The 18247-nt window shown below is 45.9% G+C and overlaps 1 protein-coding gene across 1 annotated transcript in view; it reads right to left on the reverse strand.

The window, feature by feature from the left end:
* LOC124719628 (voltage-gated potassium channel subunit beta-2) overlaps positions 1-18247 on the reverse strand; it is a 1342624-nt gene that overhangs the window by 13888 nt on the left and 1310489 nt on the right. Inside the window, exon 12 of the mRNA XM_047244844.1 lies at positions 17737-18000. Within this exon, the coding sequence (XP_047100800.1) occupies positions 17737-18000 (264 nt within the window). The remainder of the gene's footprint in view (positions 1-17736; positions 18001-18247) is intronic.

Consider the following 18247-nt stretch of genomic DNA (forward strand, 5'->3'; position numbering starts at 1 on the left):
CGCTATACGTCCACGAGACTCAGAAGGCCATAGACACGGGTTCACAGGTAGATGCCGTGTTTCTTGACTTCCGCAAGGCGTTCGATACCGTTCCCCACAGTCGTTTAATGAAAAAAGTAAGAGCATATGGCCTATCAGACCAATTGTGTGATTCGATTGAGGAGTTCCTAGATAACAGAACGCAGCATGTCATTCTCAATGGAGAGAAGTCTTCCGAAGTAAGAGTGATTTCAGGTGTGCCACAGGGGAGTGTCATGGGACCTTTGCTGTTCACAATATACATAAATGACCTAGTGGATGACATCGGAAGTTCACTGAGGCTTTTTGCAGATGATGCTGTGGTGTATCGAGAGGTTGTAACACTGGAAAATTGTACTGAAATGCAGGAGGATCTGCAGCGAATTGACGCATGGTGCAGGGAATGGCAATTGAATCTCAATGTAGGCAAGTGTAATGTGCTGCGAATACATAGAAAGATAGATCCCTTATCATTTAGCTACAAAATAGCAGGTCAGCAACTGGAAGCAGCTAATTCCATAAATTATCTGGGAGTACGCATTAGGAGTGGTTAAAAATGGAATGATCATATAAAGTTGATCGTCGGTAAAGCAGATGCCAGACTGAGATTCATTGGAAGAATCCTAAGGAAATACAATCCGAAAACAAAGGAAGTAGGTTACAGTACGCTTTTTCGCCCACTGCTTGAATACTGCTCAGCGGCGTGGGATCCGTACCAGATAGGGTTCATAGAACAGGTAGAGAAGATCCAACGGAGAGCAGCGCGCTTCGTTACAGGATCATTTAATAATCGCGAAAGTGTTACGGAGATGATAGATAAACTCCAGTGGAAGACTCTGCAGGAGAGACGCTCAGTAGCTCGGTACGGGCTTTTGTGAAAGTTTCGAGAACATACCTTCACCGAAGAGTCAAGCAGTATATTGCTCCCTCCTACGTATATCTCGCGAAGAGACCGTGAGGATAAAATCAGTGAGATTAGAGCCCACACAGGAGCATACCGACAATCCTTCTTTCCACGAACAATACGAGACTGGAATGGAAGGAAGAACAGATAGAGGTACTCAGGGTACCCTCCGCCACACACCGTCAGGTGGCTTGCGGAGTATGGATGTAGATGTAGATGTAGATTTTGATGAATGGGTGAATCGACAGAGGAATAAATTAATGGATGGTTAGATGACTTGTTGGAGAGATTGATGGACTTTGTTACTGATAGACTTCATGAGTGAAGGATATTTGATTGAGTGATTGACTAACTGACAGACTGATGGTTGGCCAATGACAGAATGAGGTATGGCGTAGTTGCTTGATAGAAGGGCTGACCAGTTGACTGGCTGATGGATTGATTCACAACACAAATAATTGACGAAAGGGTGGATAGATAGATGGCTAGAAGGATGGATGGATGAGCTGAAGTAGGAATGAATTAATGAATGGAGAGATTGATGAACTGTATGACTGACGGAATGATACATCGATTAACTAATTGATTTATTGGTTGCTTTATGTAAATTATTGATCAGATAGCTAAATAAGATCTTTTTCACATCGTCCTTATTTTCATTTTCTTCTGAGAACATTCCAGATCACTTGAGAATGTCATAAAGATAAACATTCAGAAAAATCGTAAAAATTTTAATATTTCATGTTCAAAAATAATCTCGAATATTCAATAATACTCATGGATACTAAATCCATTTAATTATTCGATAACACCCTAATTTTAAACAGAGTAAAATGTCATTCAGTTATTCAGTTCTTTATGAAACACCAAAAGTATACCAAAACAAACATAAATATTCGAGAACGTTAAAACTTGTAATGAAATGACTTTGATGGAGACAATTCCAATGGCAATGATCTCGTGTAACACATTCCCAACTGGTTCCCAGACTTCCTGTAAGAAGGCCATGGACTGAAGCCCTTTCTACACACCCATATCTCCGAACTCAAACCCTGCAGTTCGGAACGGAAATCTTTTTCAAAGATGGGAATGGAGGGCTGCCAATTCATATAACTGCAGGGGTGGGTCTCAGAGTTTCAGGAGAAGGCATGAACAAATTGTGCTAACATTTATTATATACATTGATTTAAGTGACTATTGATGTATGGATGGATCAAATAACTGATTGATTGGTGTATTAATTGATTATAGATTTTTTCAGTGAAAATAATCTGGAACGAGTCACTTTACAGGATACATGTAAATGATAACTCCTAAAATAAATGAACATATTATTTTTCGATCGTACACTGTCACTAGACTTAGAAACTATGTTTTTCTGAGTACAGTTGGATGACTGACTGGGCTTCCTTGAAGGGACTGTACACCTCTGTAGATATGCTCAGCAGTTGGAACCCTCACACCAAATGCATCCAAAAAGGATGTGTACTCCCACACAGGAGAAGGATACTGGTACCCCTGCATCAGACTACACACACTCTTTGCCTTGAGCTCATAGGTGATCCACTTTAGGGTACAGATTAGATGGTTAGATGGATCCACCTTCAGGGACGTACAGCCAGTTCACACATACAGACTCCAGTAGCAGATAGTGGAATCCATCTGTGTTGAGACCTTAAGCAGTGACTAGCTGGTTACGAGAACAGATTGGGCTCACCAGGAGGTTAGATATGCTTAATATCCTTAATAAGATTCATCAAGAAGGAATATGTGCTCAAGGAAATTCAGTCAAACCTCCATATAACAATTACCAATACAATGACAAAACCCGGTATAGCGATAATTTTATATTTCCCCGGCTACTATGTACTATGTTAATTACCCCCCCCCCCAATTACAATGATGAAGTAGATTTAGCAACACCCTGCCATGTTTTTGTTGTTGTGGTCTTCAGTCAAGAGACTGGTTTGATGCAGCTCTCCATGCTACTCTTTCCTGTGCAAGCTTCTTCATCTCCCACTACCTACTCCAACCTACATCCTTCTGAATCTGCTTATTGTATTCATCTCTTGGTCTCCCTCTACGATTTTTACCCTCCACGCTGCCCTCCAATACTAAATGAGTGATCCCCTGATGCCTCGGAACGTGTCCTAACAACCGATCCATCCTTATAGTCAAGTTGTGCCAAAAATTTCTCTTCTCCCCAATTCTGTTCAATACCACCTCATTAGTTACGTGATCTAGCCATCTAATTTTCTACATTCTTCTGTAGCACCACATTTCTAAAGCTTCTAATCTCTTCTTGTCTAAACTATTTATCGTCCATGTTTCACTTCCATATATGGCTACACTCCATGCAAATACTTTCAGAAAAGACTTCTTGACATTTAAATCTATACTCTATGTTAACTAATTTCTCTTCTTCAGAAAGGCTTTCCTTGCTATTGCCTATCTACATTTTATATCCTCTCTACTTCGACGATCATCAGTAATTTTGCTCCCCAAATAGCAAAACTCCTTTACTACTGTAAGTAGCAGAACTGATTTACTATTTTAAGCGTCTCATTTCCTGATCTAATTCCCTCAGCATCACCCGACTTAATTCGACTATATTCCATTATCTTCGTTTTGCTTTTGTTGATGTTCAGCTTATATCCTCGTTTCAAGACACTGTCCATTCCGTTCAACTGCTCTTCCAGGTCCTTTGCTGTCTCTGACAGAATTACAATGTCATCGGCGAACCTCAAAGTTTTTATTTCTTCTCTATGGATTTCAATTCCTACTCCAAATTTTTCTTTTGTTTCCTGTACTACTTGCTGAATATACCGATTGAATAACACCAGCGGTTGGCTACAACCCTGTCTCACTCCCTTGCCAACCACTGCTTCCCTTTCATGCCCCTCGACTCTAGTAACTGCCATCTGCTTTCTGTACAAATTGTAAATAGCCTTTCGCTCCCTACATTTTACCCCTGCCACCTTCAGAATTGAAAGAGAGTATTCCAGTCAACATTGTCAAAAGCTTTGTCTAAGTCTATAAATGATAGAAACGTAGGTTTGCCTTTCCTTAATCTATTTTGTAAGATAAGACGTAGGGTCAGTATTGCCTCAAGTGTTGCAACATTTCTACGGAATCCAGATTGATCTTCCTCGAGGTCGGCTTCTACTAGCTTTTCCATTCGTCTGTAAAGAATTAGTATTTTGCAGCCGTGGCTTATAGTTAGGGTAATTTTCACATCTGTCAACACCTGCTTTCTTTGGGATTGGAATTATTATATTCTTCTTGAAGTCTGGGGGTATTTCGCCTGTCTCATATATCTTCCTCACCAGATGGTAGAGTTTTGTCAGGACTGGCTGTCCCAAGGCTGTCAGTAGTTATAATGGAATATTGTCTACTCCCGGGGCCTTGTTTCGACTTAGGTCTTTCAGTGCTCTGTCAGACTCTTCACGCAGTATCCTATCTCCCATTTCATCTTCATCTTCCTCTTCCATTTCCATAATATTGTCCTCTATATAGTCCTTCTATAGAATAGCGTACTGCCCCGGGCGTTCTGTGCTGAGCGGCAAACGTCAAAAGCTCCTTTGTTTGTTTCAAACACTGGTTCAGTTTAGTTTGTCCGTTGTTGAGCTTCAGTAGCAGACAGAAATGTTTTGTCGAGCTGATAAGCTTATCTCTGCGATTTTTGCATCCTGTGAATGTTTTTAGTTGATGCAAACGCTTTGGACTTCGCTAAGATTTGGACCGTGGCTGGAAATCGGAAACGAATAAGGTTGGAGACAAAAACGGAGGTTTTTAAAAAACATTGATAGCGGAATGAAGCAAGTAGACGTGGCGAGGAAGTATGGACTTGCACGATCAACGTTAGCTACATTCCTTAAAAACCGAAAAGAAATTGAAGAAAGCTTTGCAGGTGGCAAACTTGAAGAAAAAGAAGCTGGTGCTGACTGTGTAGACAGGGGTACAGTGCGGTGGTTTCCTGAGATGCGTGCGCAGAATGTACTAATTAATGGTCCGTTGATACGCCAAAAGGTCTTAGATTTCGCTAAGTTGCTTGGCGATTCTAATTTTAAGGCAAGTGACGGATGGTTGGAAAGATTTAGGGACAGGCATGGGGTCATTTTTAAAGTGATTTACGGAGAAGAAAAATCACCACCTTCAGTCGATGCAGAACTTTGGAGGAAAAACTGCACGTGTAAACTGTTAGAAAAATACAGTCCTGAAAACTTGTACAGATGAGACGGGATCCTTTTATGAACTGGTGCCAGAGAACACGATGGCCTTTAGAGGGGAAAAGTGTAAAGGAGGGAAGCAGTCTAAAGTACGCTTAACTGTAGCAACGCGTCAGGGACACATAAATTGACACGGCCGGTCATCGGACGATCAGCAAACCCACGGTACTGACATTCAAAGTGATCTGGAGATTTATTCAGCAGTTACTGGTAAAACCATAGATGTCTTAGTAGTTCAATACTTGTCAGTGGATGATGAGGCAGCCAGCCGCTGTGGCCGAGCGGTTCTAGGCGCTTCAGTCCGGAACCGCGCTGCTGCTACGGTCGCAGGTTCGAATCCTGCGTCGGGCACGGATGTGTCTGATGTCCTTAGGTTAGTTAGGTTTAACTAATTCTAAGTCTAGGGGACTGATGACCTCAGATGTTAAGTCCCATAGTGCTTACAGCAATTTTTTTGATGATGAGGCGTTGGTGTTTGAAGCATGAACCGACGAATCTATCATGGAGGAGTTAAAAGGTAATGACGATGAAAGTGATGTGATAAGTGCGAATCACCGTCCTCTGTTGGAGCCAATAGGTCAGTTGGAAACCATTCAGCATCTTCAATACCCAGTGTTTCAGGGCAGCGAATGATTGCTTTAGAGGAGATAAAGACAGTATTCACAAGAGAATCTTCAACAAAAAATAAATAAATGAAAATAAGTGCATTTGTATGAACCCAAAAGTAAGAAATACCACAGGTAAAGTGTTAATAAATGAAGTGAGCAAAATGTGTTTCATTATTTTTCTTTTATGTTATTTTTCATCAGAAAAGCACTACAGTAATGTACTTCTCGTAACAAAACCTCATTATGACAACAACCCTGGTACAGTAATTTAATTTTCATGGTCCCATGAAATTCATTATGTCGATGTTTGACTGTATGCACACTTGCCTCGAACACGCAGGAGACTCATTTTGGAATATGGGTTAGTTGGATAAATGGTTAGATTCACCTCCTCTTATAGCTGATACAACAGGAGGTGGAAAAATATGGAGACAGCAAATACACAACACATTACCGTCTCTAATATGCTGTAGGAACACCAAAACAGCTTCCAGTCCCCTCGGAATGGATAAATACAGGTTCTGTACGATTTTCTAGAGAATCTTATGCTACTGTTCTTGCAAAATACTGGCAATGGCAGCTAAAGATGATGGAGCTGGATAGCGGTAACAGGCCGGCCGGAGTGGCCGAGCGGTTAAAGGCGCTACAGTCTGGAACCAGCCGACCGCTACGGTCGCAGGTTAGAATCCTTGGATGTGTGTGATGTCCTTAGGTTAGTTAGGTTTAGGTAGTTCTAAGTTCTATGGGACTTATGACCTCAGCAGTTGAGTCCCATAGTGCTCAGAGCCATTTGAACCATTTTGATAGCGGTAACACACCCATCTCTCGAAAGTAAACCACAAAGGCTCAACAATAATGAGATATGGTGACTCTGGTGACTAGGAGACATTCGACACTTCGCCCTCCTGCTCACAAAACCAGTCGTGGACGATGCGAGCTGTCTGGAAGGGGCTCTCAGAATTTAAGAGAGCGTTGGAAGACTTAGGATCAAACAAGGCAGAAGGGATAGATAACATTCCATCAGAATTTCTAAAATTATTGGGAGAAGTGGCAACAAAACGACTATTCACGTTGGTATGTAGACTCTAAAATAGATTAAGGAAAGGCAAACCAACGTTTCTAGCAGTTGTAGACTTAGAGAAACCTTTTGACAATGTTGACTGGCATAAGAAGAAATAAAAGCTTTGAGGTTCGCCGATGACATTGTAATTCTGTCAGAGACAGCAAAGGACTTGGAAGAGCAGTTGAACGGAATGAACAGTGTCTTCAAAGGAGGATATAAGACGAACATCAACAAAAGCAAAACGAGGATAATGGAATGTAGTCGAATTAAATCGGGAGATGCTGAGGGAATTAGATTAGGAAATGAGACACTTAAAGTAGTAAAGGAGTTTTGCTATTTGGGGGGCAAAGTAACTAATGATTGCGAAGTAGAGAGGATATAAAATGTAGACTGGCAATGGGAAGGAAAGCGTTTCTGAAGAAGAGAAATTTGTTAAGATCGAGTATAGATTTAAGTGTCAGCAAGTCGTTTCTGAAAGTATTTGTATGGAGTGTAGCCATGTATGGAAGCGAAACGTGGACGATAAATAGTTTGGACAAGAAGAGAATAGAAGCTTTCGAAATGTGGTGCTACAGAAGGATGCTGAAGATTAGATGGGTAGATCACATAACTAATGAGGTATTGAATAGGATTGGGGAGAAGAGGAGTTTGTGGCACAACTTGACCAGAAGAAGGGATCGGTTGGTGGGGCACCTTCTGAGACATCAAGGGATCACAAATTTAGTATTGGAGGGCAGCGTGGAGGGTAAAAATCGTAGAGGGAGATCAAGAGATGAATACACTAAGCAGATTCAGAAGGATGTAGGTTGCAGTAGGTAATGGGAGATGTAGAAGCTTGCACAGGATAGAGTAGCATGGAGAGCTGCATCTAACCAGTCACTGGACTGAAGACCACAACAACAGCATGTAGAATGTATGAATCTGGCAACATGCCATCTGACGTTTGGAAAAATATCATACTTCCTGGCAGATTAAAACTGTGTGCTGGGCCGAGACTAGAACACGGGACCTCAGCCTTTCTCAGGAAAGTTTGGAAAGTAGGAGACGAGGCACTGGCGGAATTAAAGATGTGAGGACGCGGCATAAGTCGTGCTTGGGTAGCTCAGTTGGTAGAGCACTTGCCTGCGAAAGGCAAAGGTCCCTTGTTCGAGTCTCGGTCGGGCACACAGTTTTAATCTGCCAGGAAGTTTCATATCAGCGCACACTCCGCTGTAGACTGAAAATCTCATTCTGGAAACATTCCCCAGGCTGTGACTTAACCATGTCTCCGCAATATCCTTTATTCCAGGAGTGCTAGTTCTGCTACGTTCGTAGAAGAGGTTCTATGAAATTGGGAAGGTAGGAGACGAGGTACTGGCAAAATTGAAACCTTGAGGATGGGTCGTGAGTCGTGCTTGGGTAGCTCAGTCGCTAGAGCACTTGCTCGCAAAAGGCAAAGGTCCCGAGTTCGAGTCTCGGTCCGGCGCCCAGTTTTAATCTGCCAGGAAGTTTCATATCAGCGTACACTTAGCTGCACAGTGAAAATCTCCTTCTGGTATCTTACACAGAATTCCGAAGACTGCAACAGCTGACAAGTGCGAGAAGTATCATACAATCAACTTAACAGCTCATGCATCCAAGTTGCTGACAAGAATAATATACAGAAGAATCGAAAAGAAAGTTGAAGATGTGTTGGATGAAAATCACTTTCGCTTTAGAAAAGGTAAAGGCACCACAGCTGTGGCCGAGCGGTTCTCGGCGCTTCAGTCCGGAACCATGCGGCTGCTACGGTCGCAGGTTCGAATCCTGCCTCGGGCATGGATGTGTGTGATGTTCTTCGGTTAGTTAGGATTAAGTAGTTCTAAGTTCTAGGGGACTGATGACCTCAGATGTTAAGTCCCATAGTGCTGAGAGCCATTTGAAACATTTTAAAGGCACCAGAGAGGCAAATCTGACGGCGCGGTTGATAATAGAGGCAAGGCTAAAGAAAAATTAAGACATGTTCTCAGGAGTTGTCGACTGAAAAAAATGTTGGATAACTTAAAATGGTACAAGATGTACGAAATTCTCAGAAAAGTACGGGTAAGCTGCAGGGAGACATGGATGATATACAATGTGTACACGAGGTGGTGGTGGTTAGTGTTTAACGTCCCGTCGACAACGAGGTCATTAGAGACGGAGCGCAAGCTCGGGTTAGGGAAGGATTGGGAAGGAAATCGGCCGTGCCCTTTCAAAGGAACCATCCCGGCATTCGCCTGAAACGATTTAGGGAAATCACGGAAAACCTAAATCAGGATGGCCGGAGACGGGATTGAACCGTCGTCCTCCCGAATGCGAGTCCAGTGTGCTAACCACTGCGCCACCTCGCTCGGTTATGTGTACACGAGCCAAGAAGGAATAATAAGAGTGGACGACAAAGAAAGAAGTGTTCGGATTAAAAAGGGTGTAAGACAGGGATGTAGTCTTTCGCTCCAATCTGACATCGAAGAAGCAATGATGGAAATAAAAGAAATATTCACGAGTGGAGTTAAAATTCAAGCTGGAAGTGTATAAATGATACAATTCGCTGATGACATTGCTACCTTGAGTGAAAGAGAAGAAGAATTACATGATCTGCTGAATGGAATGAACAATCTATTGAGTGCGGAATATGGACTGAGAGTGAATCGAAGAAAGACGAAAGTAATGAGAGGTAGCACAAATGAAAACAGAGAGAAACTGAACACAAGGAATCATGGTCACGAGGGAGATGAAGTTAAGGAATTCTGCTACCTAGGCAGCAAAATAACCAATGTGATTCTTGAGTTTCTCCCGGCGTATTTGATAATCAAAATATCCACGGGTGTGCTGCCGGTCTATAGTGTCCAACGGGCACAATATTTCGGCGATCATACATGTCGCCATCATCAGGTGAACTGACGGACTGAGCTCCTGTGAACGTGCCGGCACGGAGATCCGTACGCTATGGCTGCTCAGAGGGAACTGGGTTCTGTCGCGGCGGCGGCCGATTTAAGTACCCTCCGCCCGCGGCGCGCTCCCTGCGCCGTCCGCGCCCCGCGCCACGGTCGCGCGGTGGAACAGATTGCGACGGCGTCTGAGATGACGTCGGAGTGATGGCTCTGTCCGCCGTGGTCGTTACAACTATACGTTTGCTCGATTTATTCTCGATTAACCCAATCCCTGGTTCCCAAGCCTTGCTAAGATTATAACCACAGTCGCGGTTTATGAGGTCGTCATTGGTGCGAATTTCGATGGCCTCTCTAACAACGCTGTCCCAGTATCTCGACGTCTGTACCTGAGTCCTCGTGCGGTCCTACTCCATGGCGTGATTTTCCGACAAACAATGTTCAGCGACCGCCGACTGGCTCGGATACATCAGTCGAGTGTGCCTCTGGTGTTCACGGCATCGATCCTCGACGGCACGCATCGTCTGACCAATATACGACTCGCCACATTGACACGGAATCTGGTACACGCCGGCCTTCCTCAAACCGAGGTCATCTTTGGCGCTCCCCACCAGTGTACGAGTTTTATTTGGAGGACAAAACACAGTTCCGACCCGGTGTTTCTTCAGAATGCGGGCGATTTTCCCCTAGAGTGCGCCTGTGTATGGAATAAATGCAGTGCCTACCTCCTCCCTCGTGATTTCGTCCATCTCCACAGGTTGTGCTGCAGTGGTTGGGCGGAGAGCACGTCGAATCTGCCATTCTGATTACCCATTTTTTCGAAATACAGTTCTCAGGTGTTCCAATTCCTGGGGTAGACTCTCTGCGTCAGAGATAGTGCGCGCCCTATGTACTAGAGTTTTAAGTACCCCGTTCCTCTGTGAAGGGTGGTGGCAGCTGTCTGCGTGAAAATACAGATCAGTGTGCGTTGTCTTCCGATACACCCCATGACCTAGGGTGCCGTCAGCCCTTCTCTTGACCAGGACGTCAAGGAAAGGTAATTTACCCTCCGTTTCAGTCTCCATAGTGAATTTGATGTTGGGGTGTATGGAGTTTAGATGTGTAAGGAAGTCAAGGAGTTTATCCATACCATGTGGCCAGATGACGAACGTGTCGTCCGCGTAACGGAAAAAGCAAGTAGGTTTCCATACGGATGACGACAGGGCTTCCTCCTCGAAGTTCTCCATGTACAAATTCGCTACCACCGGTTTGTTCGTAGTATTCTCCATTAAAAAGAAAATACGTGGAAGTCAAGACATGCCTAAAAAGTTCAGTGGTCTTCTCGTCAAACTTCTGACTAATCAGTTCTAGTGACTCTCGAAGGGGTACCCTCGTAAACAAGGAAACGACGTCAAAACTCACCATGATATCTGACTCATCCAACCTGAAGCAATGAAGGCGTTTAAGAAAATGCACGGAATTACGGATGTGATGAGGGCATGTACCCACATAAGGACTTAATATTCCCGTCAGGTATTTGGCCAACAAATATGTAGGTGCCCTGATGTTGCTGAAAATGGGGCGTAATGGTACCCCCTCTTTGTGAACCTTCGGGAGTCCATATAGTCTAGGCGGTACCGGACCTTGGGGTAACAATTTCTTAGCGTCACCCTCCGGTAAATCTGCGTCATTGAGAAGCGCCCTCGTCTTGTTCTCCACCTTCTTTGTAGGGTCAACGCTGATCTTCCGGTAGGAATCGTCATTTAGCAGGCTCTGCATCTTATCAGTGTAGTCCTTATGGGAGACAACAACTGTAGCATTGCCTCTGTCAGCCGGTAAGACAACAATTTCAGAGCGCTCCCTCAGATCACGAATGGCCGCTCTCTCTTTACTGCTGATATTTGACTTCATCGGTTTGGATTTCGTCAACGCACGACAAGTTTCACGACGTATTTCCTCGGCTGATTCTGGCGGAAGTCGAGCTGCAACCTGTTCAACAGCACTAACAATTTCTGCGACCGGAGTGAACTTGGGGGTGGGAGCGAAGTTGAGACCTTTCTGCAAAACCGAGACCGCATCCTCACTCAACACCATGCCACTCAAATTGATGACAGTCTTGCCCGGAACCTGTAGAGATGGTTTGTCAAGGAGATGTGAGAACCTAGCTGTTTGACGTCCCGTAGCCTTTTTATGGGCGGAATCAGCTGACAGCCAGGTGACACCATCAATCCAATCCCAGGAACAAGAAGTAAAGTTACTAGCCAGTTGCAAATGTAGTTTGAGTAATTCCTGTGAGATAAACTCAAGGCTCCGGCGGGTGAATTGCACTCTGTCACGTACCAATGCGAGGCTGGCTCGTTTCTTGATTCTCTTAGCTGCTGCAGAATCGATGTGATGCATAACCTTAGCAAAATTTGGAACAACATTCTCGGAACGACATCTCTTTAGAAAGGCAAGAGTACTTAGCAAACGACATCTACGGTGGCGCAACTTTCAAATATTGTGCCCGTTGGACACTATAGACCGGCAGCACACCCGTGGATATTTTGAATATAACCAATGGTAGACGGAGCAAGGAGGACATAGAAAGTAGACTAGTAATGGGGAAAAGAGCATTCCTGGCCAAGAGAAGTGTACTAGTGTCAAACATAGGCCTTAATTTGAGGAAGAAATTTCTAAGCATTTACGTTTGTAGCATAGTATTGTACACTCCTGGAAATTGAAATAAGAACACCGTGAATTCATTGTCCCAGGAAGGGGAAACTTTATTGACACATTCCTGGGGTCAGATACATCACATGATCACACTGACAGAACCACAGGCACATAGACACAGCCAACAGAGCATGCACAATGTCGGCACTAGTACAGTGTACATCCACCTTTCGCAGCAATGCAGGCTGCTATTCTCCCATGGAGACGATCGTAGAGATGCTGGATGTAGTCCTGTGGAACGGCTTGCCATGCCATTTCCACCTGGAGCCTCAGTTGGACCAGCGTTCGTGCTGGACGTGCAGACCGCGTGAGACGACGCTTCATCCAGTCCCAAACATGCTCAATGGGGGACAGATCCGGAGATCTTGCTGGCCAGGGTAGTTGACTTACACCTTCTAGAGCACGTTGGGTGGCACGGGATACATGCGGACGTGCATTGTCCTGTTGGAACAGCAAGTTCCCATGCCGGTCTAGGAATGGTAGAACGATGGGTTCGATGACGGTTTGGATGTACCGTGCACTATTCAGTGTCCCCTCGACGATCACCAGTGGTGTACGGCCAGTGTAGGAGATCGCTCCCCACACCATGATGCCGGGTGTTGGCCGTGTGTGCTTCGGTCGTATGCAGTCCTGATTGTGGCGCTCACCTGCACGGCGCCAAACACGCATACGACCATCATTGGCACCAAGGCAGAAGCGACTCTCATCGCTGAAGACGACACGTCTCCATTCGTCCCTCCATTCACGCCTGTCGCGACACCACTGGAGGCGGGCTGCACGATGTCGGGGCGTGAGCGGAAGACGGCCTAACGGTGTCCGGGACCGTAGCCCAGCTTCATGGAGACGGTTGCGAATGGTCCTCGCCGATACCCCAGGAGCACCAGTGTCCCTAATTTGCTGGGAAGTGGCGGTGCGGTCCCCTACGGCACTGCGTAGGATCCTACGGTCTTGGCGTGCATCCGTGCGTCGCTGCGGTCCGGTCTCAGGTCGACGGGCACGTGCACCTTCCGCCGACCACTGGCGACAACATCGATGTACTGTGGAGACCTCACGCCCCACGTGTTGAGCAATTCGGCGGTACGTCCACCCGGCCTCCCGCATGCCCACTATACGCCCTCGCTCAAAGTCCGTCAACTGCACATACGGTTCACGTCCACGCTGTCGCGGCATGCTACCAGTGTTAAAGACTGCGATGGAGCTCCGTATGCCACGGCAAACTGGCTGACACTGACGGCGGCGGTGCACAAATGCTGCGCAGCTAGCGCCATTCGACGGCCAACACCGCGGTTCCCGGTGTGTCCGCTGTTCCGTGCGTGTGATCATTGCTTGTACAGCCCTCTCGCAGTGTCCGGAGCAAGTATGGTGGGTCTGACACACCGGTGTCAATGTGTTCTTTTTTCCATTTCCAGGAGTGTATTATAGTGAAACATGGACTGTGGTAAAACCGGAAGAGAAGAGAATCGAAGTATCTGAGATGTGGTGCTACAGACGAATGTTGAAATTTAGGTGGACTGATAAGACAAGGAAATATGAGCTTAGAATGAAATTTCCACTCTACAGCGGAGTGTGCGCTGATATGAAACGTCCTGGCAGTTTTAATCTGCCAGGAAGTTTCAATGATGAGCTTGCTCACAGAATTGGAGGAGAAAAAGAGAATGTCGAAAAGACTGACAAGGAGTAGGGACGGGTTGGTAGACATGTGTTAAGACATCAGGGAATGACTTTCATGGTACTAGAGGGAGCTGTAGAGGGCAGAAACTAAAAGGAAGACAGAGATTGGAACACATCGAGCAAATAATTGAAGACGCATGTTGCAAGTACTACTCTGAGATAAAGAGGTTTGCACAGGAGAGGAATTTGGGGTGAGCTGCATCAAACCAATCAGGAGACTGATGACTCAAAAAAAAGTGAAAGGGCTGTCCAAATTGTCACCAAGATCCCACTGTGTTGCACTCTTGGGAGGAGAACACGGGCAGAAGTTGAAATAAGGCTCATCCGACCAAATGACTTTCCTCAACTGCTCCACAGTGCAGATTTCATGGCTTTGTCACCACATTTTACTGTTATGGGCTTTTGCATCTCTGATGAGTGGTTTTGGAATCCCACCTCGCCTTGTAATTCCCATCTTATGGAGTCCCCATTCTGTTGTTTTGATGCTGATAGGGCTTGTGAATGAGACATTCAGTTGTGGGTCCTCTTACTTTCTGTCACACTCCTCTTCAATGTTTGTCTGTCACGAGCGCGCAAGACACACGTTCGTCCTTATTGTGATGCAAGCGATGATGTTTTCCCACTTTCGCTGTACACAGTATAAATCTTCTCTGTGCTGCCTCTCGAAAGACCAAACACTTCGGATATCTTGGGTTTAGAAGCATCCACCATAACAAGCATCCACAATTTGCGCACATTTCTGACATAATGCACTCACATCTACACTGAAGACTGTTTCGACCACGACTGACACTTGCATGATATTGACGACATTACAAATCAAATGGTTCAAATGGCTCTGAGCACTATGGGACTTAACTTCTGAGGTCATCAGTCCCCTAGAACGTAGAACTACTTAAACCTAACTAACCGAAGAACATCACATCCATGGCCGAGGCAGGATTCGAACCTGCGACCGGAGCGGTCGCGCGGTTCCAGACTGAAGCGCCTGGAACCGCTCGGCCACCACGGCCAGCGACGACATTACACTGGTGCCATTCGTGGTCCAATAGGTTTGGCTAGCTTCGGCATTTATGTTCAAGCATTTGTCATGTGGTTTGCATATTTTTGTCCAACCCTCGTACATAGAGACTCCAGTAACTCGTACTGGAGACCCTCAGTGTTGAGTCCTGAAGACCTGACATGCTGTTTTTGAGAAGAGATTCGATAACTTATTGGGCTTACCTACAAGGACTACACAACTGGCCATTAAAATTGCTACACCAAGAAGAAATGCAGATGATAAACGGGTATTCATTGGACAAATACATTATACTAGAACTCATTTTGTGATTACGTTTTCACGCAATTTTGGTGCATAGATCCTGAGAAATCAGTACCCAGAACAACCACCTGTGTTAATAACGGCCTTGATACGCCTGGGCATTGAGTCAGAGCTCGGATGGCGTGTACAGGTACAGCTGCCCATGCAGCTTCAACACGATACCACAGTTCATCAAGAGTAGAGACTGGCGTATTGTGACGAGCCAGTTGGTCGGCCACCATTGACCAGACGTTTTCAATTGGTGAGAGGTCTGGAGAATGTGCTGGCCAGGGCAGCAGTCGAACATTTTCGCATCCAGAAAGGCCCATACAGGACCTTGTAATGGTACTTGAATTACGTAACCATTACGGCACCTCAACTCAACCTCTCGATACCAGCAATATTCTACTGTGTTTCTGTTAACTACTTAACATATTTCTGAGACAACATTCAGATTTGATTTCATTTTTCATACATCGATATGTTTATATTGCAATGATATTATTCTTATGTGTATTCTTTCTCTTGTCACTACGATCATTGACGTACTTGTAACTCTGATTTTTGGGCGCGTAAGCGATTATTAGTTAGTTGTTAGAGAGTCGGACCTTGAAAAAGTCAAGTCTTGGACGTCATGTTGGAAAGACGCATATTGTAGTCAGCTTATAAAATGTGAACAGTGAGGAAGATGTTTCCAAGTATGTTTTGTATTGTGAAGTGATGTTTTGTGTGTTACGTGATATTACAACAAAAGCAATAAAAAGGAAGTGTAACTTAAATTCGGAGTGCTGATTTTTTTTTTTTTACATCACCATTGCGCTAACTTTCAAAGGTTTAAACTTCAAAAATGGTTTGTGAAACACATCTATAAAACTTTTGAATATAGCAGAATAAAACTTATGCCTCTTTGCATCCGAGCTTGGAATCATCACCACCTAGATTTTCGACGATTGAGCCATGATTTTACAACGAGACCAGCGTGGGAAACACGAAAAGATGAGTGCCTAGTTTATTCGTTATTACACGAAATGACTTTATTAACTGTGCTCTAATGACACCTGCCACATAATAACTTTGTTGTTGCCCGAAAATGCAGTATTTAGCAGCGTGAGCAACACCACAACCATTATTAAATTTTGATCTTTTTTGTGGTAGGGTTGTTAGAACCTGCAATATGGGGTCGTGCATTATCCTGCTGAAATGTAGGGTTTCGCAGGGATCGAATGACGGGTAGAGCCACGGGTCGTAACACATCTGAAATGTAGCGTCCACTGTGCAAAGCGGCGTCAATGCGAACAAGAGGTGACCGAGACATGTAACCAATGGCACTCCATACTATCACGCCGGGTAATACGCCAGTATGGCGATGGCGAATACACGCTTCCAATGTGCGTTCACCGCGAAGTCACCAAACACAGACGCAACCATCATGATGCCGTAAACAGAACCTGGATTTGTCCGAAAAAATGACGTTTTGTCAATGGTGCACCCAGGTTCGTCATCGAATGCACCATCGCAGGCACTCCTGTCTGTGATGCAGCGTCAAGGGTAACCAAAGCCACGGTCTCCGAGCTGATAGTCCGTGCTGCTGCAAACGTCGTCGAAGTCTTCGTGCAGATGGTTGTTGTCTTGGAAACGTCCCCATCTGTTGACTCAGGGATCGAAACGTGGCTGCACGATCCGTTACAGCCGTGCGGGTAAGATGCCTGTCATCTCGACTGCTAGTGATACGAGGCCGTTTGGATCCAGCACGAAGTTCCGTATTACCCTCCTGAAGCCAGCGATTCCATATTCTGCTAACACTCATTGGATCTCGACCAACGCGAGTAGCAATGTCGCGATACGATAGACCGCAATAGCGATAGGCTACAATCCGCCCTTTATCAAAGTCGGAAACGTGATGGTACGCATTTCTCCTCCTTACACGAGGCATCACCAGGCAACGCCGGTCAACTGCTGTATGAGAAATGGGTATGAAACTTTCCTCATGTCAGCACGTTGTAGGTGTCGCCACCGGCGGCAACCTTGTGTGAATGCTCTGGAAAGCTAATTATTGGCATATCACAGCGTCTTCTCCCTGTCGGTTAAATTTCGCGTCTGTAGCACGTCATCTTCGTGGTGTGGCAGTTTTAATGGCCAGTAGTGTATACACATCAGTGGATTTGGCCAGCAATTGGAAGCTCCATACTAGGTTTGTGTTTGAGTACATCTGAACAGCAGAAGCATACGTTGTACACCATATTAGTTGACCCCACAGTAGATCTGACCTGCCGTCGAGGTTTTTTGGACAGATACACCCGCTTCCTCAAGCCCGTAGGTGATCTGCTTCGACTTATTGGCTAGTCGGCCGGCTGCACCCACCTGGAGGGACTGTATGCTCTCGTAGAGCTGGTCGGCGGAGGCGGCGCCCAGCAGCAGGCACTGGACGCTCTCGTTCTTGAGCCCCCACGCGATGGCCAGCTGCTGCACCGAGCAGCCCAGCCGCTCCGCCAGCTGCGCCACGTCCCGCACCTTCTCCTGCTGCGGCCGCCGCGCCGGTGGGGCGGGCTCGCGGGGCGTGTCGTCGCCTCCGCCCCCGCCTACGCCCCCGCCGCCTCCACTGCGGTCCTTGACCCACGTGAAGCCCTGTGCGGCCACGGGTGCGTGGACCGGAGCGGCGTGCAGTTGGCAGGTACGCAGTGTTACACACCACACTGTCACTATCTACAGCAACAGCGGCAGCAGCGAGCGGCAGCGACAGCGGTACGAGGTAGGCTGTTCCAGCGCACCACCTTGCCTGGGGGCGCCCGGGCAGGCATGGGTACAGGTGGGCAAGGGTGGGCGAACGGATGACAGGGGGCCCTTGGAATTGGACCATAGTGTTTACGATCAC

The sequence above is a fragment of the Schistocerca piceifrons genome, chromosome 11 (genome assembly GCF_021461385.2).
Source record: "Schistocerca piceifrons isolate TAMUIC-IGC-003096 chromosome 11, iqSchPice1.1, whole genome shotgun sequence".
In the NCBI taxonomy this organism is placed as follows: Eukaryota; Metazoa; Arthropoda; class Insecta; order Orthoptera; family Acrididae; genus Schistocerca; species Schistocerca piceifrons.